The sequence below is a fragment of the Lepidothrix coronata genome, unplaced genomic scaffold (assembly GCF_001604755.1).
Source record: "Lepidothrix coronata isolate B3197 unplaced genomic scaffold, Lepidothrix_coronata-1.0 Scaffold19, whole genome shotgun sequence".
NCBI lineage: Eukaryota > Metazoa > Chordata > Aves > Passeriformes > Pipridae > Lepidothrix > Lepidothrix coronata.
The window spans coordinates 1,693,783-1,716,547 of NW_016690199.1; the positions used below are offsets into that span (position 1 = coordinate 1,693,783).

General features: G+C 38.9%; 1 protein-coding gene across 3 annotated transcripts in view; it reads left to right on the forward strand.

Moving 5' to 3' along the window:
• The window catches only part of SYNE2 (spectrin repeat containing nuclear envelope protein 2), a 180,580-nt gene that overhangs the window by 82,341 nt on the left and 75,474 nt on the right, over nucleotides 1–22,765 (forward strand). For all 3 annotated transcript variants that reach the window (XM_017807555.1, XM_017807558.1, XM_017807556.1), the window contains exons 52-67: nucleotides 587–731; nucleotides 1,443–1,658; nucleotides 2,042–2,307; nucleotides 3,090–3,246; nucleotides 5,803–5,958; nucleotides 8,723–8,863; nucleotides 9,190–9,372; nucleotides 9,928–10,065; nucleotides 10,308–10,493; nucleotides 11,449–11,571; nucleotides 13,027–13,209; nucleotides 16,904–17,029; nucleotides 19,460–19,654; nucleotides 20,202–20,276; nucleotides 21,296–21,415; nucleotides 22,146–22,253. In XM_017807555.1, coding sequence (XP_017663044.1) covers nucleotides 587–731; nucleotides 1,443–1,658; nucleotides 2,042–2,307; nucleotides 3,090–3,246; nucleotides 5,803–5,958; nucleotides 8,723–8,863; nucleotides 9,190–9,372; nucleotides 9,928–10,065; nucleotides 10,308–10,493; nucleotides 11,449–11,571; nucleotides 13,027–13,209; nucleotides 16,904–17,029; nucleotides 19,460–19,654; nucleotides 20,202–20,276; nucleotides 21,296–21,415; nucleotides 22,146–22,253 — 2,518 coding nt within the window. The remainder of the gene's footprint in view (nucleotides 1–586; nucleotides 732–1,442; nucleotides 1,659–2,041; nucleotides 2,308–3,089; nucleotides 3,247–5,802; nucleotides 5,959–8,722; nucleotides 8,864–9,189; nucleotides 9,373–9,927; nucleotides 10,066–10,307; nucleotides 10,494–11,448; nucleotides 11,572–13,026; nucleotides 13,210–16,903; nucleotides 17,030–19,459; nucleotides 19,655–20,201; nucleotides 20,277–21,295; nucleotides 21,416–22,145; nucleotides 22,254–22,765) is intronic.

Sequence of the window (22,765 nt, forward strand, 5' to 3'; positions counted from 1 at the left end):
AGTGCTGGTGGAGGTCAGAATAGTTTTCAGTGGAGTCCTAATTCATGTCTTTGGATGGCTTGAGAAAGTAAAGATCAAACAAGACAAAGGCTTTATTTTCCTTCCTTGAGGTACAAAAGAAGTCTGAAGGGTCTTCAGATACATGTACAGAAAAGGTTTGGGAGATAAAGGAATGAATGAATAAATACTTTGGTGATAGAAATGAGATTATAAGATACAGAAAAAAAATTGGAATAGTACAGACCACACGTTGTAGGAACAATAGAATGTGTGTTACAAACTGGGAAGTAGTTTTTGGGTATCCCTGAGGAGGATGGAATCTTAGTTCAAGACATACAATTCATTCGAGCAGCTCCATGGCTGATAATATGGATATACATACCTATATTTGCCTCTGGGACATTTGTACCTTCACCTCTAAAATATCTTACGTATAACAAATGCTAATTGATGATAACTTGCAGAACAGTAAGGACTACTAGTTCAGAAGACTTTTTTATGGTAATTTTTATTCTAGTGGGCATTATCTTTGTAGAGAGGAGCAACAGCAACAAATTTTAATTGGTCGATTAATTGTATCTTACAGGTATTTTGAAAAATACAAAAGCTACACAAAAACCAAAGATAAAGTGTGTGATACTCTTAAGAAACTGGAAAAGATGCTTAGACAGTCTTTGTCTAAAATTCCTATGTCTTATAAAGAAGCGTTGGAGCACTTAGAAGAAAGCAAGGTAAGAGAGGCTCTGAAGAACTTGAAAAGCTCGTGCAAAACTAATGCAGCTATGCACACCAAATGATACCATAGGAGAAAGAAGTGAAATTCTTTATCCTGTATTTATATATGTATATATATTAAACCACAGAATATATTTATGTATGGATTATAATAGGCCATGTGAAATGAGTGCATCTTACTGTTGTAGAAATCAAACATTATCTGTGCTTAAGCTCATGTTGCATTTCTGTTCAGATCCCTTACTACTTCTTTGCAGGACCGGGACTGATCAGATTTCTAACATTGCTGTTGTTTTCCCTCAGAATTGAAAATCAGAATTTCCAGTTTCCCCACTCACAACTGTCTTGCTGCCTCCCCACCAGACCTGTGTTATAATCAACTTCTTTGCTGTCTTCTTCTTTAGTACTCAGACTTGTAATTTTATATGTCTCTAAATCCTTCACATTTCTCTTCCCTTTCAAATAACCAGAAAGAAGTAACAAGAACCTAATTACCCAGGCACACTATTCTTCTGTTTGTTTTGTTTTATTTACCCCATCTTTCTCTGTAGTCTTAGCCAACAGAATTCTCTCATCATGACTGTCTTTAACCAGCTTAGTGGAGTGATTGCCCTTTTATTAGAGGATCCTAATCATGTTACTGAATACTTCATTAATACTTCTAACTGTAGCATTTTATTTATTTACGTGTTTGTTTCTCCTATAAGATTTTAGTCTCCAACATTGACTCGGCTGAAGAGGATCTTGTGAAGCTGAGGCAGATCTCTGGAGAGCTGATGAGATTATGCAGAGGAAGTGACAGGGCCCTGGGCAGGATTGTAACAGTGCTGTGGGCAAACTGGCTGGGTTTACTTGAGGCAGCGAAAGGGCTGGAAATCAACTGTGAAGAACTAAAGCAGGAATGGAAATTCATCAATGAAGAGGTGAGTTACTCAAGGTCTGAAAGTTTGGGGAAATGTGATAGGGATGTGGCTGTCAGTAAAATGGCCTGTAAAGGGCTGAGATAAGTGCAGAACATCATTTTACTACCCAGTGGTCAGCCAGTTACCTCCACCCTTTCTTGAACCCAGAGTCAAAATTGGTGAGGAAATTTATAGTGCATATTCCCTGAACCCAGAACAACTCTGCACGGGGTTATTTGCTTTGTTAAAGCAAACCCAAGTGTTTTGGCACCCTTCAGAGGTTCAAGCTCTGGCTATGTAATTCCTACTACTTAGTCACCCGTATGAGTAAATGAATAATGTAACTTAAGATGATGGAAAAGAAAAACACTTTATCTAATGCTTTGACATGGTTGTTTACTTAGCTGGAACGAGAAACTATAATTCTCGATAAGCTCCAGGAAGAACAGCCAGAAAGCCTTAAAGAGAAAGAAAAGGCCACCAGAGAGGAACTGGTAGAGTTACTAGATTTTGTGAACTCCTTTGAAGAAAACATCCACCAGCAACAGCTCCTCTTGCTCTTGCTTCTTCACCGAATAAGAAATATTCTGAATACATCTGAAAACACTGAGGCAGAAGCTGCCCTTCCTGCTTTATGTGAGATAAAGGCAATGCAGGATCGCTGCAAAAAGTAAGTGGTGTGAAATTTCTGTCGAAGATATGACATAGGACTATTTATAAGCATAGCATTTTATTGGATATTAAAGAATATATAAAAACTGTAATGTGGTTAAAAAGACAATGAGTGCTCTGCAGGGTCAGACGAATGCTCCATCTAACACATCTGCTGTCTGCAGCGTGGGCGTTGGGGGATATTATTTAGGGAGAAGACCTGAGCCTGGCCATATCACTTGTGGGCTGCAATTTGTGTTCAAGTGCAGTAGGAATCAGGAGGAATGATAGTCAGTTTTGGAGGTTCCAAGCTCTTGTGAACTTGAATGGGACATGTGGGTCTGCCACTCCTAGGAAAATCAAACCTTGGGCTTTTTGCAGCAGTGCAACCTTTGTCTTACTGAGTGCCACTGTCTAAAATTCGCCCTAAGTGTTTTTTGCAAATTCGTGATTGTACTCACCCTTCTCTGTGCCTGCTTTTGGACACGGGAATCTTTGTGAACAACATCTGCTCTGCCAGCATCTTCAGACTCTGAGAAGCTGACCTCTGTTTGCTGTTTAAATATGCCTGATTGGTCTACCAATATATCTGATTTGGTCTACCAAAAATATTTTGTTTATCAGTTTGAAGAAACTGAGACAACAAATGACAAACTCAAAGATTTTACAGAAAATATTTCTAAAGTACAGACAAATGTGGTTCTGGATATAAATCTATAAAATATCTGTATTAAACATGCTCTTTGCTCCTACTTAGTGTAGAATCTAAAACTTACTGTTCTTTCTGGCAATCTTTCATAGGCTGTATGAAAAGGCTCAAGACCATAAGGATTCTGTGAAAGCTGAGATTCAAGAGAGGAACAAGGTCACTGAAGAAATAAGTGCTGTGACAAATGCATTGCAGAATGCTGCATCTGTGTTATTGCAAGATGCTGATGGAAAGGCAGAACAACTGGAGGTTGGTATCGGCTCTGTTACTGTGTGGGGACATTTGGAATATCTTCTGGCTTGTGCTGGTGCTTGAACTTGCTCCAGATAAAATTACTGGCAAGGTGTATGCACACTGAGTTAAAGAGAATGAACCTGGCAGAACATGCCTGGCCCTGCCATGTCCTTGGTTGGTGTTCCTTTCCCTCTGTGTGGGTCAGTAAGCAGGCACAGAAGTATTTCCGAATTGCATGAAATTCAAGCCAGTTGCAATCCTTTTAGGAAAGATTACTTAGGGTACATCCTTCACCCTTTCCCCCGCTCCATATCTAGCCAGGGCAGCTTCAGGTGCTCTGGCTTTGATGTCCCATATTGGAGGTTAACCTGGTAAATGATTTTTAGAAATCAAAATGTGATCAAGACCATGCCCTTCAGCTGCCACCAGCACTCTGTGACAGTCTATGCATTTCTGTCATTTCTTGACTTCACGAAATGCTATTATTCCTAACACCCCCAAATGTGTGTTTATTTATTTTTTTAATTACGTTTGTTTCAGTTTGGCTGTATTGTGTTTATATTGCTATCGTAATTTTTTTAATCTTGATCAAAAATTTATTTTTAATTGTATTTAATCGAGTTGTCTTTTAACTACAGAACCTTATCATTTATTTATTCTAGCCAACAAGGTCTATTACAAATTTGGGCCATCTTTGCTGAGTCTTATACAAAAACTAATGGGGTGCCCCACAGTTTTTTCTCTTTAGAAGGTGGATACTTAAAGCTGGCAAAGGGCTAGGAAAAGTGCAGAAGCCAAAGACCCTGGTGACAGATGGGAGTATTTTCCTAAGAGTCAGCATAAGAGAGAAATTATAGCTACATCTTTAAGAGAAAGTTCAGAAAACCCATGAGACAGCATTACTGTGGTGAAAACTGGATTTGTCTGAAGGGGCTGGTTTTCTATTTAAAATTATTTAGAATTAGAATAGAGTTGTGTCTGCTTTTTCACTGAGTTCTTTCTGTTCAGAGTAAATGTTACTACTGCAGGTGTTTGCCTGCTCTTGTCCCTCACATTCAACCTGTGACACTCTGAGCACCTAAAACTCATCCAAAAGTGAGTCTAGGCCACACACTGAGCACCTAAAACTCATCCAAAAGTGAGTCTAGGCCTTGTCTTTGTTCCTGACAGCAATGGCAGAAGGAAATGTTAGCAGCAATCCCATCACATGATTTCTTTGCGACAGTGTGTCACAGCAGGCCTGTTCCTTTTGAGAAGATTCAGCTGAAAGGGTTGAAAAATTCATTAGTTTTACGTAATGCAAATACCATTAAGCGAAAATCTGCAGAGCAGTTTCATCCCTTACTTGCAAAGAAAACCTTGTTTCTCTAAAATCTGTAGCATCTGCTTTCCAGCTAAATAATCTGTGAAATGTGAACATGCATTAATATACAGACACCAGTTTGCAGAGACATGCTTTGTTTTGTATCAGTGTTGTAAATGATTCTTTCAGATTCAGGTCAGGGAATCTATAAGCTCCTGTAAATGTTGGCACAATCTTACTTGGGCCATTTGACAACAGCAGCCTTCTCTGTGAGAAAATGAGATACACAGCTGTTTCATGGGTTTGAGGGGTTTTTTAATATCACACCCAGTTGTTGTGGGATGACAGGAAATAAATCAATCTCAGTCTCTTACATGTTTCTTCTCTGTGTTGTATTCATGTGAGGGAAAAGATTCCCGAGTGAAGACTAGGAGCTAATGGATTACCATTACTCCTGATTGAAGAAAAAAAGGCAGTTAATTTTAATGTCTTTCATTGCCTGATAGGAGCTTTAGATAATTTTTCCCAATAACTTGGGTTAACATTTGAGTTTCTCAAACAGGTGAGCACTGGGGGAAAGGAACCATTAAGCAAGCAAACAGAACCTTCCAACTTGAAATTCTAGAAAACCTCCAAAACAAATGAGTTTCTTCATTCTTTCTGCAAGAGGACTTAGATCGGATTTTCTTTCTAGGCCACAGGCTGTAGACAGTTGTTCAGGTTTCTTTTATCTCATAAAACCTACATTCTTCATGCAGAACTGGAAACTGCTGTTTTGAAAGGAGCCCACTGTGCTGCTCTACGTAATTGCCTGAAAGCAGACACTTCAGCCTGAAACCTGTTGCTTTTTGTGGCCTTTGTGTTGTTTATAATAATGAAGGAGTGGACGTTGGCTATTAAACGTCTTTCAAAGGGAAAATGCACTTTTGGCAAAAGGGGGAGCACAAAGGTTAACATTTAATCATAGGGGCACTTCAAATGGTTCCTTTGCTGTACCTGTCAATGAGCATCAGTGCGTCAGTTGCCCAATGTGGAGTAGTATCAAGTTTATTTAATTCTTACAGATTGAAAAGCATCATTTGATCAAATGAGTGAGTATTTCTTAAAGTTCATCTGCTTGCAGAAGTAGTCAAATTAGGTTTGCTATCCCAAAAACAACTTTTCCAAACCATAGTCATTGTAGGAATTATAAAACGCACCATGTATATGTGTTTACCTGAGTAAACACTGGGTAAAACTGCTGAAGTTATTTATTCTTAATTTTGTAGGAGCTTCAGAGTGTGATCAGTAAGGAAAGTCAAGCTCTACAGGATATCATGGAGAAACTCCGGATCAAGTATTCTGAAATGTATACAATAGTTCCTGCAGAGATCGAAACACAGCTGGAGGACTGCAAGAAAGTACTGCATGACCTAGAAGAGAAGGTAACTGTTGATGTAATTTTCAGGCTTACCTTTTAGCAATGTATAAATAAGTACAGCAGTATTTGATGAATGTTGTGACTATAAATTTCAACTTGAAACATTGATTGGTTTTGTTTGCATTTTCCCCTCAGTGAAAATTTATGCATGAGGGAAGATTCCTCATGCTAACTGTCTCCTTTTAGAATATCCTTACAGTAGGCTGTCTGAATATAATATTTTTCTTCTCTATTAAAATTGGACATGGCAGAACCTCTAGCAATAAAGTTTTAATACGATATGGCTTCTGTCTTCTATCCAGTCTGATTTTTCAACTGTGAACTAGTAGTCAAAGTTGATTGGGAAGCTTGCATAGCTTAACTGAGAATGTATTTTCAAAACTGGGTTAAAAGAGGACTTTGAAACAGGATTTTTTAATGTAATTTGCACACACAGTAGGGTATCGTGGCACAGTTCTTGTTAGCATCCCTTGGGATGTGGTTACCTTTCTTTAAAAACAGGCAGGGAATTTAAATAACTAAATAACATTGCATCAGTGTTTTTTGGGGGTTTTTTTTGCAGTTTTTTCTGCCTGCAGGGGATATAAACAGTTAAATGTCAGCAAAATTAAGGAAAAATGGGGTAATACTATAAATTTGGGGTCAAATTTGAAATTGGTATTATTATTATTACCATTTTTAAAGATTCATTTGTATTACCTTTTAAAAGAAAATAAAAGATTTCACTTCTTATATGTCAGAAATAATTATGTTTAATGCTAATTTCAAAGGCTAAATTTCAGTTAATTTGATAAAAATTGAAGGTTTAATAAAACAGTTTTGAAATCCAGTTACTTGTTAGTGTCTGTCAGATTATTCATTCATTTTATGTGGCATTATATTAGCAGCATATTAAGTACAGCTTATTAGTTTTAATTTGGTTAACTTCCTGTTTTCCGTTTCAAAATGGAACCGTCTTTTCAGAAGTAACAACTGGATAGGAGAGAGGAGAAGTAAAACAGTATTTATGTTTGGGGGATGGGGTTGTTGTTTACGGTTTCATTTACCGAGCTAAAAGATTATCCCAATGTACACACGTTACACACATTACATGTTGGAGTGAAAGAACTGGTCCTGGAAGCTAGATAACGTTTGCTTTTCACATTTAGGTATTGGAAAACAATATAAATGCATTTAGGAAACAAAAGAAATCGTAAAGCAACTGGAGGTCAGTTTAGTTATGTATTAGAAAAAAAAAATGAAAGAAGATACCATCATGTGTTAAATTGAGTTAACTCATCATATTTTAATGGCATTCTGCTTTCTTCTAACTCTGCTAACCAAACAGTGTAAATAAATTGTACTTTTGATGCCATAAATAATGAATTTATCCCAGTAAGAAGTTTTGAAATTAAAATCCTGCCCTGCTGATGACCAGAGCACTGACAGATGCAGCATTTTTTCCTGAGGAAATATATAAGTCAGTGCTTGATCTGCTTTCTCATTTCCAGCTGTGTCACATCACTCATACATGATTCTCTTCTATTTTGGAAACTGGCACTACAACCATTGATAATTTTTCATGTTTGGTCAGGATAATGGTCAAGTGTTTAGTGATTACAATCTGAATTCCTTTTTCCAAGGAATCTTAGGCACTAAGTACAGACTGGACTTCATAGCTCCTTCTGTATAAGCATGAGCATTTGAGAGGAGCACTGTAGTTCTTTTGGCTATATATTTAATGTGATTAATGCAGTTTTATCAATACAGCGTCTTACTGTGGCTACTTGTATAGTGGTCTTATGTTGGCATCTATAAATAATGTTAATAACATTGATAAATAAAAATGGATGATAAATTTATTAATTAAAGGTTATATGAAGTCCTCTTCCCACAACATGGATAAAGTATTTCAGTATTAGGAGCTTTAAACCAGAATAACTGTTAAACTAAAAATCTTTTGCATCAAGGCAGCATTAAACTGTCCGGTGTGCGTATGCCCCCTAAATCCTAAGGCTGCAGCACACAAACAATTTACCACAATTTAACAGTTTCCTGGTGCTTGGCTGACCCTAGCAGCTAGCAGGGTTTAGTAAGGAAAAATATCACTCTGGGCTAAAAGCAAGGACTTTCTCACTCCCTGCACCTCATCTAGTCTGTAGTAACCTGGTATCTTACTGAAGAAAGTTTTTCTCTTTACACAGAAAATCAGGCCCTCCAGTGTACCAATTTTTCGTTTCTATGGAGTTCTGCAGAGTGAAATTAAGTTCCATATACTTGATGGTGCTCAGAGCTTTTTATTTCAGTGATAAATCTCTAAGTTTATATTTAGAAATTCGCTGTACGTTGATGCACTTTCATATTCCCTTACTTGTTACATAGAAATCATAGCAGTCGGCTGAGACATGAAGGTGTCATTCTGGGTTTCTTACAGCATAAATCTAAATGTGACCCCTTCCACAATGCAGCATCATCAGCCTCTGTTAGGGATGAGAACAGGGGCAGCTGAAGCAAAGCACCCAGGGAGCTGCAGTGTCTCATTGCTTGTTTCCTCAGGGATTGCCTTTCTGAGGCAGTAATTTTTTAATGAGAAGGAATTATTGAACACCATGTAGACATCGAACCTGCTCATGTCGATGCTTCTCCCTGCAAATGTAATTCCACTCCTGTGTTTTTAAGTGACTTGTCAAGAGAAACATAAAAAGAATTTGAATATTTTTGGTGAGGTGGTGCACAGAAACAAGCAGATCTTTGTAATCTCCCCTATCGTTTTCTCTTTGCTCTGACAGGTCAGCTCTGAAATCTTGCAGAACTCTCCTCAGTACGTGCTGAAAAGCAAAGCAGAAACTATTAACAATGGCCTGCAAGCTATTGAAAAGATGTTGCAACAGAAGAGTGAAAACATTGCCAAAGCCAAAGAAGTTCAGAAGGTAATCTTGTGAAAAGAAAAAAATCTGTGTTAAAAGATTGTTGGTTGTTTCTGGTATAGCAAAAAGTGGTCTTCCATTCATTTTATGTCTGTAGAAAGAGCAGTACAAACAAACATTTAGCTGGTGAATATTTACCAATTCTTTCTCACAGGAAAAGATGTTGTTTTTTCAACTGTGAATCAGTCCAGTAGATGCAGAGTGTTCTGTTCTCAGCATATCAGTTCTGAAATCTTTGCAATTCCACATGCCCCACGTGAAGAATAAATAACACTGCTGTTATCTTTGAGTCTGACCTTACATTTCACTTCCTTTTTCTCCGCGTGCAGCAAATCTGGGATATGCTGGACCTTTGGCATTACAAACTCAATGAACTGGATGCAGAAGTGCAAGATATAGTGGAGCAGAATTCCTGCCATGCACAGGAGTTGATGGATATCTTGGTGACCCCCCTTCAGCATTACCAGCAGGTCTCACAGCTTGCAGAGCGCAGAACTGCCATTTTAAACAAGGTAGATGCAAGTGTAAAAGTTCCTTTAAAATCACATCTCATAAAAAAAAAAGAGAGTGAAGGCTTTGCATAAAACATCAGAGGCTGACAAATGAGTAAAGAGTCACAAACCTGCTGTAAGTGCATTGGCATATTATAGCTGGAGTTTTTGGAGTGGCAAACTTGCCTCCAGCTGCTACCCCAAAGGACTGGTGGGTCTGCACCGTGGTTGGTGGGGGTGAGTGTGGGGAACTCACACCCCTCGGTGGGTGCAGAGATGGTTCTTTGTTTCTCTGCTAATGGGCTGTCTATTAAAGCAATGTTGCCATATAAATTGCAGCAATGCCTCCATGAAATGTAAGCATGTAAGCACCAAAATTACCTTTGATTAGGGGAGAGAGCCTGAAATCACGAAACTGTTTCAGAAAAATAGTGATTTTTATTTCACCGTACTAATTTAATTGGCCACGATGAAAACACATCCTGTTTTCTTTTAATCTTGTCCACAGATGCATTTATCCTACACAGTGAACAGCAATTCATTTGTACCTTTCTGTTAAATCCTGTCATTTCCTAGGCTGCCAACAAGATGGAAGAATATGATGAACTCTTGAAGAATGTGAAGGATTGGATAGAAAGCACCAACTGTTTGCTAAGAACAGATGTTCAAAGTGACTCTGCAAAAAGCTTACGCAAGCATACTGATGACCTGCAGGTAAGTGTTGATGCAGATATGTGGCCCTGTCAGAACTGGTTGCTCTGTAGAGATGCAGTTTTCCATTCTTAAGTCTTGCTGACATAAATAATTTACCACTTTCAGGAAGTCCTTTGAGTGAAAAATAGTTACAGTTGACACTCATAAAATATGGATACTTTCAGATGTTGAACATATCTGTATTGTCAAAGTGCTAATGTTCACCACTGATGGATCAAACTAAGCTCTTATTTTGTCCTCAGATGGCTTTGGAAGACTCAGAGCAAAAGCAAAATGTTCTGCACGGTGTTTACGTGGAGCTGGAGGAGCTGACACCAGTCTTTGAAACCAGCAGTGTAATGCAACAGCTGCATGAAATAGATGACCAAGTAGCAACTTTACAGCATGAGATAGCAGAGATTCTTCCACAGATCCTGCATGTGGCTGATGTAAGTCTGGGTGACCCATCAGTGTCTTTTATCAGAGCTTCATCATATGTTATGAAATACGAATTATGTTACCTGCATAGGGAAAAGGGTTTAGTGGTTGTGCCAAGCAAGGAAATGAATTGTCTGGAAACAAACCATCAGAAGGTGTTCGGTAACTAATTAAGCTGTAAAGTTCAGGATTAGCACAAGGTGTAGGAGGAAAGGCTGGGAACCTGGGTTGCTTCAGCCCTGAGAAGAGGCAGCTTGGGGGTAGGGGGGTGGATATTGATGGTGCCTGCTGCTATGTAAATGAAGACTATAGACAGGACAGGGCCAGACTCTTCTTGGGGTGTGCAGAGAAAAGATGAGCAGACCTAAAGTATAACAAAGGAAGGATTTTTTCTGCAGTGAGATTGGTCAGACATTTAATTGGGGCCCATAGGTGGGGTAACATGTCCATCCCAGGAGATACTCAAATCTCAGCAGGATCAGGCCCCAAGTGACCTGCTTTGACAGGCACCAGAGACCTCCTGAGGTCCCTTCCAACCTGATCTATTCTGTGACTCTGTGAGAATTCACAAGCAGCTCTCCTGTATGTGATTCATTTGCTGTAAGACTCTGCACAGGAAACTGCAATAGTGTAATTAGAGTAGTTTCCTATGCTGCTATCTGTCACCACTGGAAAACTGTCTTCTCACTACTGGTAATTTATAATGTGACTTTTCCAGGATCTGTCAGTTCTGTATTAAGGATTTAAAACAGACCAGGTGATCTCGAATACTTAATTCTTTCAGAAGTTATGATGGAGTAATTTATAGTAACTAAGCTTTTGATTGCGAGCATCCATTAACATATCCTGCAAATGCTGAACTTGTTTTTCAGTGTTTCTTTTTAAATGTATGTTTAAAGGCAGAAATGCAAGCTGGCTGTGGTATTTGTACAGTCTACAAATACTCTCTCTGTTTCCAAAATCTAGGAATTGGATGCCATTGAATCTCATGTGAAAGTGTTTGAGAAGGATGTTGCAGAAATGAAGACAATCCTGTCATCAGACGACCTGTTAGAATTTTCTCCTAAAGACCAACTTAAACATGGACAGGTCTGTAAAAACTCCTATATGGGCTTTTTTCCCCTGTATATGTATGCAGAAGTTAGTGTAAGTATGGTTTCAGAAGCATAAGGATGTTAGTGACTGCAAACCACCATGAACAAGTTTTTAGTATGTGATCTTGAAATGATCATACACATTAATATGACACAAATTTTAACTCTGGGATCGAAGATTGAAAGTATTATTTCAGACATGATTTCTGCTGCATGTTTCTACAGTAGCAAGTACTCTAAAATCCAAAAGGAGCACATTGGTAGGGCAAAACAATTGGTGCAGAGGACTTGGTATCTGTGTTGTATGTGTCTTGGGGCTTACTTTGGACTGATCCTGTAGAATGGACATCCATTAGTAGCTGGGTGTCTTCAAAAGCTCTTCTGGAGAGTATCACCTGCTTTAGTTTCATTTGAAAGGAATTCAGTTTGCATCCAAGATATCTGATCAATGTAAGTCCTAAGGGGAGACTGTTGAGAGACCCTTTCAAGGATCACAGTCATGTTTTGAACAAAAGAGAGAATAAGCATCTTTATTCCACCTGGAGCATTTCAAAATGAAATCTTCTTGAGAGAGAATTTAACAAAAATGTTAGTAATTAAAAAGCCCATAGGTGGTTTATTTGTTTGGGTTTTTTCCTCTGAAGTTCCCAGCTGAATGAGGTCTCTGTAGGATTTCATACTTCTTTAGGAGAACCAAGACGTTATGTGTTGGTTGTTACCATTCTGTCTTTCTGAAGCTGATCACTGAGTCTTCCATAAAATAAGTTTTGTGGTATGAAACTGCATATTTCTGTTCATCCAAAACTGATAAAGGTGGTTGTAAACTGTGCATTCACTTGAGGTATTGTGGTATGAAATGCTGTCTTCAGGAAAGCCACCTTCACAGGTTTTCCCTGACTTCCATCCTGATTCATCATCTCAACTATGTTGATACACTGTTTATGGGACCATCATAAAACTACTGGTGTGCAGGACAAACAACAAAACCAGAATTTGCTAGAGTGACATCAAAGGGTTTGCACCAAGTTTTTGACTGTTTTCACTGCCAATAATACTCTACTTTGAAATGACCCGCTTAGTAAATAGCACCTAATCTGAATGTGACTGTTTTTTTGTCACTGTGCAAACTTTATGAATGTATACACTGAAAAAAAGAAGAATTGTAAATGAAAGATGTATCTTATGTTTTGCTTTAGACAACCTTACTGTGGATTTTCACTTCTTTGTTTGAAGATTCGTAGAATCACAAAATATTGAGAATTGGAAGGAACCCACAGGGATCACTGAGTCCAATTCTTAAGTGAATGGCCCATATGGGGATAAAAATATTCCTCTTGAATGGGAAACTGACCAAAGAGAGCTTTTGCACATCATGAGAGTAGTATAAGTTTTCGATGTTCATTTTTTCTAACTCAGTATCACATCCATCACCTGTCTTGTGTCCTGATAGGTTATACTTGAGCACGTTGGTCCCATGCAGAAGACTATTGTTCATATACAGTCCTATGAAGAAGCACTTCAGCTACCAGCAATGAAAATGCAACCTTTCTCAGTCTTCAAAAGAGCAAGAAAACTCTTGAGAGAACTGAAGAAATTAGAAAAAATTACTAAGGAACAAAATGACCTACTTGAGGTAATTGATTTTTTTTTTCTTGTCACCTAAACCACCTTTACTTTATAGTAATTTTGATCTTTAAACAATATTGCTATTACAGACACATAATTATGCCTACTATGTCTTCTATGTAATGTTTTGGGGATTTTTTTTTTTTGTTCTTTTTTTCTTTCCTGTTTTATTTGATACTGCAACAAAGCACACTCAGTAGTCTTGAAATACATTTCAGTTTTCCAGTTCAGTCACAGCTGACACCATGTGGTTTTAACATACTGTAGAAGAAATGAAGGCTCAGGTGTCTTATGACACAGGTTTGCACTGATGAGTGAAGTCCAGTATTAGATGTAGGTGTCTACACCAAGTCTTTAAAGTTATCTTTACCATGGAAATTCTTGTTGGCAGCCATTATATAGAAACAGCTGACAGCAGAAGGCCTTTTACTAATCCAAATCAGTGAGCCAGGAAAGTGACCATTTCCTACAGCTGTGTCCTGGTTAATTCATTGTTTTGAGGTAGGCCAACATGTGACAGGGAGCCTGGAGATGCTGTTGGCCAAACCAGGTTTGGGAACAGAAATGATATAACAGCATCGGTGTGACGCACGGCCCTAGAAGAAGGCAGTGCTGGCAGGTCAGTGAGTGTTAACTCGGGGCAGTGAGGGTTATGAACAGCTCGAGACCCGAAGGAATCTCTCTGCAGCACTTCACTGAGCGATGTGGTTGTACCAGCTCAGGAAGGTTTTAATTCAGGGCCTGTCACGCTCCATTGCCCAGGTTGGAGGCAACCTGGAGTTGGATTACACACGTTCCCATGTCAGCAGAGGTATGAAAATTCTCAGGTGGCCCATCCATTTCTTGGCAGGATGATGGCAGCACCTAGAAAAAGGTTACATTTTCTTTGCTGATACGGTTTTCCTAACCTATTACAGTAAAGCAGAATGCTTTAGAACATCTAACTGGGCATTTCAAAGGCCAGGCAGACACAAGTGTCAGCTAAAATGTGAATGTCCGTCTTTGATTTGCAGTTTGTGAAATTAAGAGCACCACACAAAGAAAAAAACTGAAAACATGCCACATGATTATGGAGTTCAGAAAAAAAGCAATGACTATATGAGATCTATGATCCCTATGATCCCTTTTTTGTTTTTTTTTTTTTAATCCGTACAGCTTATTAGGTCTGAAAAAATGGATGTGGTAAAATGCACCTTTTTCAGAGTTACCAGATCAAATACTTGAAAATTTTCAAAACACTTTAAAACCATCAGAAACAGAGTACTTTGCAATTGAATTGTTATCATGACCCTTGTAACTGGTTTGTGTGGAGCATTAGGTCAAGTTTTAGATTTTTGTCCTCTTTGTAAAGCTGTAACCTTTCTTTGCTCAGCATTTGCCTTTACCTTGTAGGCATCCATCAATCTGTAGCTGAGTGAAATTTCTTTGTAAGAATACAGATTGGAAAAATTGTAATTCTTGGCAGCTGGTTTATCAAACTGTGCAAAAGAGATTTTCCAGTGCAGTTAAATGGCTTGAAAGCAGCAGTATTACAAGTCTAGTACCAGCTAGGATGTAACAAAGGATAAAGCTATTAAAATATGGCATTTTGAGTGTTGCATCAAAAAGGTAGTAAGCTTCCTGTAGAAATACATACATGGGGTTTCTTTCCCCGGGGATCAGTGTGTGGATGAGTTTGCCCATCTTTTGCTGTGGATGACGCAATGGGATGTTGCATTGGTAACTTTTGTCTAATTAAATTGCATTGTAACACTTGAAAAAATATAACAGAAACAAAACCTGTAATAGGTATAGCAAGTGCTTTGGGGCAGGATTTTCGGTGACTTAGATCTGCGTTGAACATTGCCCTCTGTTTTTTATTATGGCTTGTTAAGTACCACACCTAAATAACGTCATCAGGAAGGTGAGTTGGAAGCCACATCTGCCTCTACTGGTTTTCTGTGTGAGAGAGTGGCAGTATTTGCATATCTGTTGGCTTACTGAGCTCATTTTCACTAAGCTCTTCCAAGACAAATACACTAAAGGCAGGTGGGCCTTTTCCATGGGTCAGTCTTCTAGTGTTACCACGCTATGAAAAGTCAAGGGCAAATGTTAAGCAGGAAATAACTCAAAAGACAGGCAACACTTGTAGGAAGAGATTAAGTCCAACAGATATGGTATCATTTGGTGTACTGGATAAAGGATAAAATCAGATTTTCTTGTCCCTGAGTGGAAGGCGGGGGACAGATGAGTTATCTTCAGGCAAATGACTTTATCACATATTGACCTGTGACGGAAGACATTGGAGTCTGTATACAAAATATTCATATTCTTTAGTTAGCCAAGGAAAGTTGAGGTAGTACTCAACCTATTACTAAACACTCCTATTCATATGGAAGTGAAGGTGTGAGTAAGAGAATCTCCCTTTTAGAAGGTCTTTAAAACTGAGCAGGAGAAGACCTATTCTGTTTTTTTTCCTCCTCTGATTCTTTAGCTATGGCACTAAGATTATAGGCCATAATTAAATATCTTTCTCTTCAATTTGGCTTTCTTTTATTAACTGAAGAAAATAGGTTTTTCTTTCTTTTAAAACGTGTAAGTAAGATAATAATGATTACTTAGAATCTTATCTGTCTGCATTTTCTTGAGAGGGAGTGTTCTTTTGAAGAAGTGACTGTAGAAATGGCTCTGTTATGTCCGTAGCAGGAGAGACTCTTTGCTCTGAAAGTCAGAGTCTGTGCATACTTTTCAGTGAGATTTTTGACCTGTCAGGTCGTTCAGGTGCTGCTGTCAGCAGAGTAAGTTCAAGCCTGTTGACTTCATTGTTTCCTCATTACCTTTTGCAGACATCTGAGGAACAGTCCTTAGATAGTCTTTGGTTCTCAGCCTGTGGGTCAGAAAACACAGAGCCACCAAGTGCTGTGCATATTCAATGTTTTCACAAAATATTCTGATTTGTAAATGTGACAATTTCTTAATTACCAGACACATCATGACAGGCTGTGACTGACAAATATGAGTGTGTGGGGAGATTGCCCTAAACAGTCAAGCTGGGAGTTGATGAGATTTTGCTGTTACTGTCAAATGAGTAAAAGTGAATTTAGCTATTTGTAACATATGATATGTTTTCCTATAAGCCATGTAAGAAGAGGAAGTTCACATGGTGGGACTACTTATCATTTTTATGGGAAGTATTCAAATTGTCAGATATTGTAGTTGGCTTATTCTCTGAGCTGCAGTGTTTGCCTGGTGTACAGCACACTTCATTTTTGGTCAGTGCAGAACTAGCTGGCAGTAAGGACTTCAGCACCAGTAAAAAACAGGTAGGCTTTCTAACTTGATACGAAATATTGTAATTTCTCTCTCTTTTTTTTTTCCCTCTAACCTTTTATAAATTGTAATGAATGTAATGAAATATACTCTGTTTCCATTTTATAGCCAAATTCGTAGTTCTACTCTGGAGTAAGCAAAGATGTGCTTCTAGGCAGAATAATCCACCGTACTTCAACTTGTGGATAGAGTGGTTTGTTTGTCCTTAGCAAGTGAATAATAAACTTGGTGAGTTTGTGCAAAGTTAGCAGAGCAAACACAGTTTCTGTTACACGTAACTAGAGGTGCAAAGGAGGCTTCACTACTCTTCAATTCATCTTTGCTGTGTTACTGACTAGTTTGTTTCTGTACTCCTTAATTCAAAATTATTTATGAAGATTACTATTTCGCAGGAAACTGTAAAGAAAACAGAAGAATGTGAGCAAGAAATTGAAAAGTTGAAACAACTCTTAAAGAACCACTTGGTTGAAGTATCACATGAAGATCAACCACAGGCTCAGAAGACTCACTGTCCAGAGGTGGGTTTCACTGTTTTCTGTCTCATGTGTGTTACTTGTCCTGACTAACACTAATCATGATGATGCAGAGCACTGAGAAATAGCACTGTACTTGCCTTCCCCACCAGAGTCAAGCAGACAATTGAATGCCATAGGGTGACCATGCAATTAATTACAGTTAATATTAGTTTGCAAATTGGGTATATCTTTCATAATATACTCCTTATTGATTTTGATGTGTCATTTGTACCTATATCAATTTCTAAGAAAAGCTGAGTGCTGTTTTCATGACAGCTGACAGCTGTTTTGGTGAAGCAGTATGTGGCACTGATAACTCACCTGGGCTCAGCATCTTGCCAATTTTCCTGAGGTAGCAGCTTGGGATAGTGCATAAGGAGAGAACTGAGTCCATTTCTGATTGCTGATTATGCAATGGTACTTTTGGGGATTCTGATTACGATTAGATTCATTAGACTCCTTTCCTTCCTCACTGCTGCAGTGTGTTTTCATCAACTGATAAACATGTGTTGCTTTTCTCCCTGCAGTCAGCATTTTTCTATAATGGATGAATTAATTTGTTAATGCAAAAATAAGATGTGTTTTAAGATGAGAAAAGTATGTGTTTTCTATTATATAGAAACAACTAGTAAAATCATATGAAGCCTCACTGTCACTTTAGCGNAGGACAGCACTGCAGAAGCCAGGAAATTACTAATTAAATGGAATAACTATTTATAAAGTGCCTCTGAAATGCTCAGTTTTTTCCAGTCAGTCACAATAAAGCTAATACACTTACATTGTACTTGCCTAATAACTGTAATCACTCAGGAGGCTCCTAAGTACATGGTAGCTCTGCTGTCAGCTGGTTGGGTGCTGGAGGCTTGATGTAGTACTAAGCATGACTCATTTCCTGGTTCTTACTTGTTTTTGTCTTTGAGTGTGGGATTTTCTGTTTAATAGCTCTTGTTTTAGCAGACAACCCATTTCAGAATTGTAGCATTGCATGTATAGAAGTGGGTGATAGAACTGCCCATCTTGTTGAGAGGTTTCAGATAAAGAAGTGATGTTAATAAAGATTTGGTTTCTGAGGAAGTTATGGCTGACTAAGTTTGAAAAATAGTAGATGGTAAATGTATGCTGGAGAGTCTCCTGCTGCAATGAAACAGATATATTGTTCTTAGTGGGCATTTATAAAAATATGCCAAATTGCCATGGATGGCCGTTTTTTCATTCCAATGACATTTTCTTGCCTCTACCTTTGCGAGATTTTATCTTGTAGTTTTGAGTGTACAAAAGGAGAAAAACATCCTTGTCTAAGCAGAGTTCCCATGTCCTTTGAAAATTTGCTGGAGTTTCTGCCTCCACCTTCCCTGTCATGCCACCACATTTGAGTTATTAACAGAATAAGCTGTAGTCAAGGCAGAACCAGCAGTCTTACTGCTTTCATCTGTTACAAATTATTACTGGTATAACATCATTAATGATAGGGCATGGTGTGGAGTCATTGCTGTTCTGATTTCAAGCCCAGCATCAAAGCTTGCTCTGATCAACTGAGCCCAGTGTGTAATGGGATATTTAGCCAGGTTTTGGTTTTCCAAGCAAGCAACAATGCTTCAAAGAGCTTTAGCACTTTTAGTAATTAAGAGAGTAGAGCAATTTATTCCTTGCCCTGTCTTACTCTGTTATTTGCTGTGCTTTCTTTGCTCACCTGGAGGCTGGGTGGTAAGGAAAACTCTAAGGAGAACACTGGCTAGAGCAATTGTCATGGCCAGGACTGAGACCAAGACAGATTTATTTCCCCCTTTGTTAGTGCAGAGTTACTTGGATTATTGTTTAGTCCCTGCAGAACATTAAATATTTTCCTTGCACTTTATTGGGGACCATTTCTCCCAGTATGACATTCAAAGACATGGGATAGTTTTGTCCCTAGACATGTCCCTAAAACCCATCAAATGGTTTGTTTCCTTTCTTTAACTTCAGCAAAGACTCAGCCCTGAGCTACCCTTGTTGCTGACTTTGCCCTCATCAAGGCTATCCTAAGTGCTTAGTGTCAGGTTTTTCCAGGGAAGGTAGTTGGAAGTTAACATCACCTGCTGTGACACACAGAGTAATGTAACCCATCTGCATTCCCTTTGTCCTGAAGGAAACTAGTGTTCCCTTGGGTATGCAGGACCTAGTTAGAATTAGTTCCAGCCTGCCACAGTTTCCTTCCAGACTACCAACTCGTGCACTACAAGTGGCAAGTGCTGTCCTGAGCTGTATCTGTTGCTGCTGTTTTGCATGTACCTGGACATCTGCTGCAGTGACAATGGGGAACTGTCCCAATGCCCTGAAAAAGGAAAAGGGGGAAATAGCCCCAGTCCCAGTAAGATGCATCACTGGTGTCATCTGTTACATTACTGTTTGGTTAAGTAAGAGTAATGGATGCTTATGGATGTTGTTACTCCTTAGGGAGAAATGGAAGCTGTAAAAGAAGAGATCATAAAGCTGTGCCAAAGAAAGGAAGATATCCTTACCGGGATGAAGAATTCCATGTCTGAGCTTCACCAGCGCTTACAGCAAGATGTGCCTGAATCAGCAGATGAATCTATAGCCTCTGCGTTGGCACAGAGTAACTCAGTTGGGACTGATGTTTCTGGTCAGCAGGTAAGTGATCATTTACCTGAGAGCTGGAGAGGGAAGGTAAATAACCCTTCTTCCTCCTGGAGGAGTGGCGTGAGAGAGGAGCACCCCTGCAGCTGTGAATCAATACTGTTTCTCCTCCCCTTTGTGCTCCTGAGTGGCCCCAAAATGATTGAGTGTGATGCATTTCTAAGAGAAGCTAGGAGAAGGGTGCCTGTGGTTATTTTTCATCAGGAGCAGATTCAACATGAAGTTTGTATCAAACAATCAGTAGCAAAATGCTCGATGTGGAGCTTCGTTGATAATCAGTTGTTCTGGGATTTTCAATAAATTATTTTCACGGAGCAAAAATAAATTTGTCCCTATTATATCTGGGATGTTGAAACTTAACAGCATCAAGTCCCAGTTTTCAGGGGTGCTGAATACCTGCAACTTTCAGTTACCTTAATGTAGGGTGCCAGATTTTCAGTGCTTCTGCAAAAGTGGACCCTTGTTTACAGGCAGAAAGGAAGAGGCTTTTACTGTTCTTGTCATGATTAATTGGGTTGTCTCTTTGTGTGTATTTTTGTAGTTGAAAAAAAGAGGAGTGGTATCTCTTCTGCCTTCTTTAGATGAAGAATCAGAAGACTGTTCTTTCCACAGCAAGGTGAGTTCAGTATATATCTTTATATATACAGCTGTGTATGTAAGATAGAAGATTTTGGTAGAGCATGAACTATGAAAAATGTGTAAATATGAAATATTTCAGAACAAATTGAGATACCTTTTATCACTGCAGGATACGAAGATATTGCACTCAAGCCAACCTACCAATATTCCAATGCCATTATTACACAGCACCTCGTTCTGTGATGTGTGATTCTGCTTTTGGTGGGATTGTTTATACAGTAAAAATCCCTTTATGGAAGTGTTAGTGGCAAAATATGGGCCTAAATACTAGTGTTCATATGTGGGAGTGGGCTTCAGACAGGATTAGGCAGCCTCTGAATTGCTAAAACATAAAAGAAACAACAAAAATTATTTGTGTGTTTGAGCTTAAGAAAAAAGGGTATGACCAGGCTATTGGGAATGAGGTTAAAATAGGATAGATTTCTGAGAAAATGGGAGAAACTGGGAGACACTGTCCAACACCTTGCTCTGAATCTGGGGAGTCTGAATGCCCAGGTGAACTGCAGAGGAGCAAAGCTGGGAATAAAGATTCCCTGCTTTCAGGAAAAAAAATCCATGGCTAGACAGTGCAAAGTCCAAACAGCTTGGATAGAAGTGGTACCTCACTACTCTGATCCAAGCACTTCAGTTTTAGGGTTTCTGATTCTACACCTCCACTGGTGCAGGTTTTTTTACATGCAGGACTTTTTAGGGGATAGGATAGGAGAAAGATTATTTCTTGCTTGGGTATTTTTATTTATTTTTTAAATAGTTTTAAAAATGGGAATACTCTGAGGTCTCTAGAGAAAACTTTCAGTGTCATCCAGCTGCCATTCATCTTGCAGCAGAGCTATAGAGCAAGGGAAGAGGAGAGCTTTGGGAAACAAAATAAAGATAGATAACCAAGGCAGAAACTGAGCAAAGTGTTACTAGAAGTTTGCAGTACTTTAAATTGCCTGAAGGAATATCTGAGCTTCCTGTTCAAAAGCTAAAGCTGAGCTGTTACTGCTTTCAAAGGGAAGTCCAGCCACAGAGAAAGATGCAAGCTTTTGGCCTTCAGAAAGAGATGATGAAAGGCACAAGGAAGACAGTGCAACCTCTTGGTCTTCTGGTACCTTGTCAGATGGCATTGTTCAGGTAATGCACTCAGGTTTATCTCCACTCATCTTTGTGGAAAAGATCTGCACAAATCCTAGGTATTGCTGAAGTCTGCAAATCAAGAGAACTGTAGAAATGCAGGACAAGATTGCCTTATTCATATCCTCCATAAATTTTGCCATTTAAAATCTCTTTCTGTTGCACATATTGCTTGGACCAGTGACCCCTGAAAGGGTCTTGTCCAATCTAAATGACTCTATGATTCTAATTCCTTTTAGCCATACAAACCCCACAAAGATAAAAATACATGTTTAGTAGCAGTAATTTGTTTTCCTAATTCCTGCAAAGTCTCTAAAATGTGGGGGATGATTTGTTCTCTTGGTACGTGAGAAAATCAGTGTCTAAGACAACCAGTCAGCTACAATTTTGATTCCATTCTGCTCTGTTCTTCTTGGTGTCTCAATAATGTTGTGATAGGTGCAACTGTTTTTCTCTACACCAGTGTTATAGGCATAAAAAAACTGTCTGAATACTTTTGGGCCAAGACCAGGATAGGTTCAGTGGCTGCTGCTCTTTGAGGCTTCTCTAGCACAACAAAGCAATGGATCACAGAATCATAGAATCATGTAGGTTGGAAAAGACCTTCAAGATCAGTGAGTCCCAGCTGCAAACCTAATGCTAACAGGTCCACCACTAAACCACCATCTGAAGTGCCACATCTCCACTAAGAATGATACAAATATTTCCACTGTTTTCTCTGTCTCTACAGGATGAGGATGTAATAATCGAATCGCCCAGTAAACATGGTGAAGAAACATCTCTGCAAACTTTGGAGAGCACGGAAAGCCCTGGCACAGGTGATGGCAGTCTGACTATGGTGAGTTTGAAGGCCTGAAACAGCTGAACAAGGTCATCTTCTTAGTGTGTTGTATGACCTACCTAGTGGGTAGAGGCTCTGTTTTGTTATGGTTATGCTGCTGGAGTTTGTTGCAGTATGATATGGTAGGATACCTGCAACTTTTTCAGGGCTTTTTCATATTTTTATGCTTTAGGTGATGATAAATTTTGTTTTTTCTCCTTGAAAATGCAATTTGCTAGGGAGCAAAAGGAAATATTTTCAGGAGGTAAGCTGCTGGCATGAATGTATGTTTACTTTGAGTGATGTAAACATACATCAACTATGGGATTTTTAAATGGCAGTTAAAGGAGAAATTAAGGACATTGACACTCATATATTTCTGCTTTGTGGAAGTCACGCAAAGGCTAAGGCAGGAGCGTGCAGCAGCTATAGGTTATATACAAAACAGTGTATGGAGACATGGATGCTCCAGGAAGGCCAGGAAAAACAGACTGGTGGCAGAGCGTCCTCAGCTCTTGGAATCATAGAAT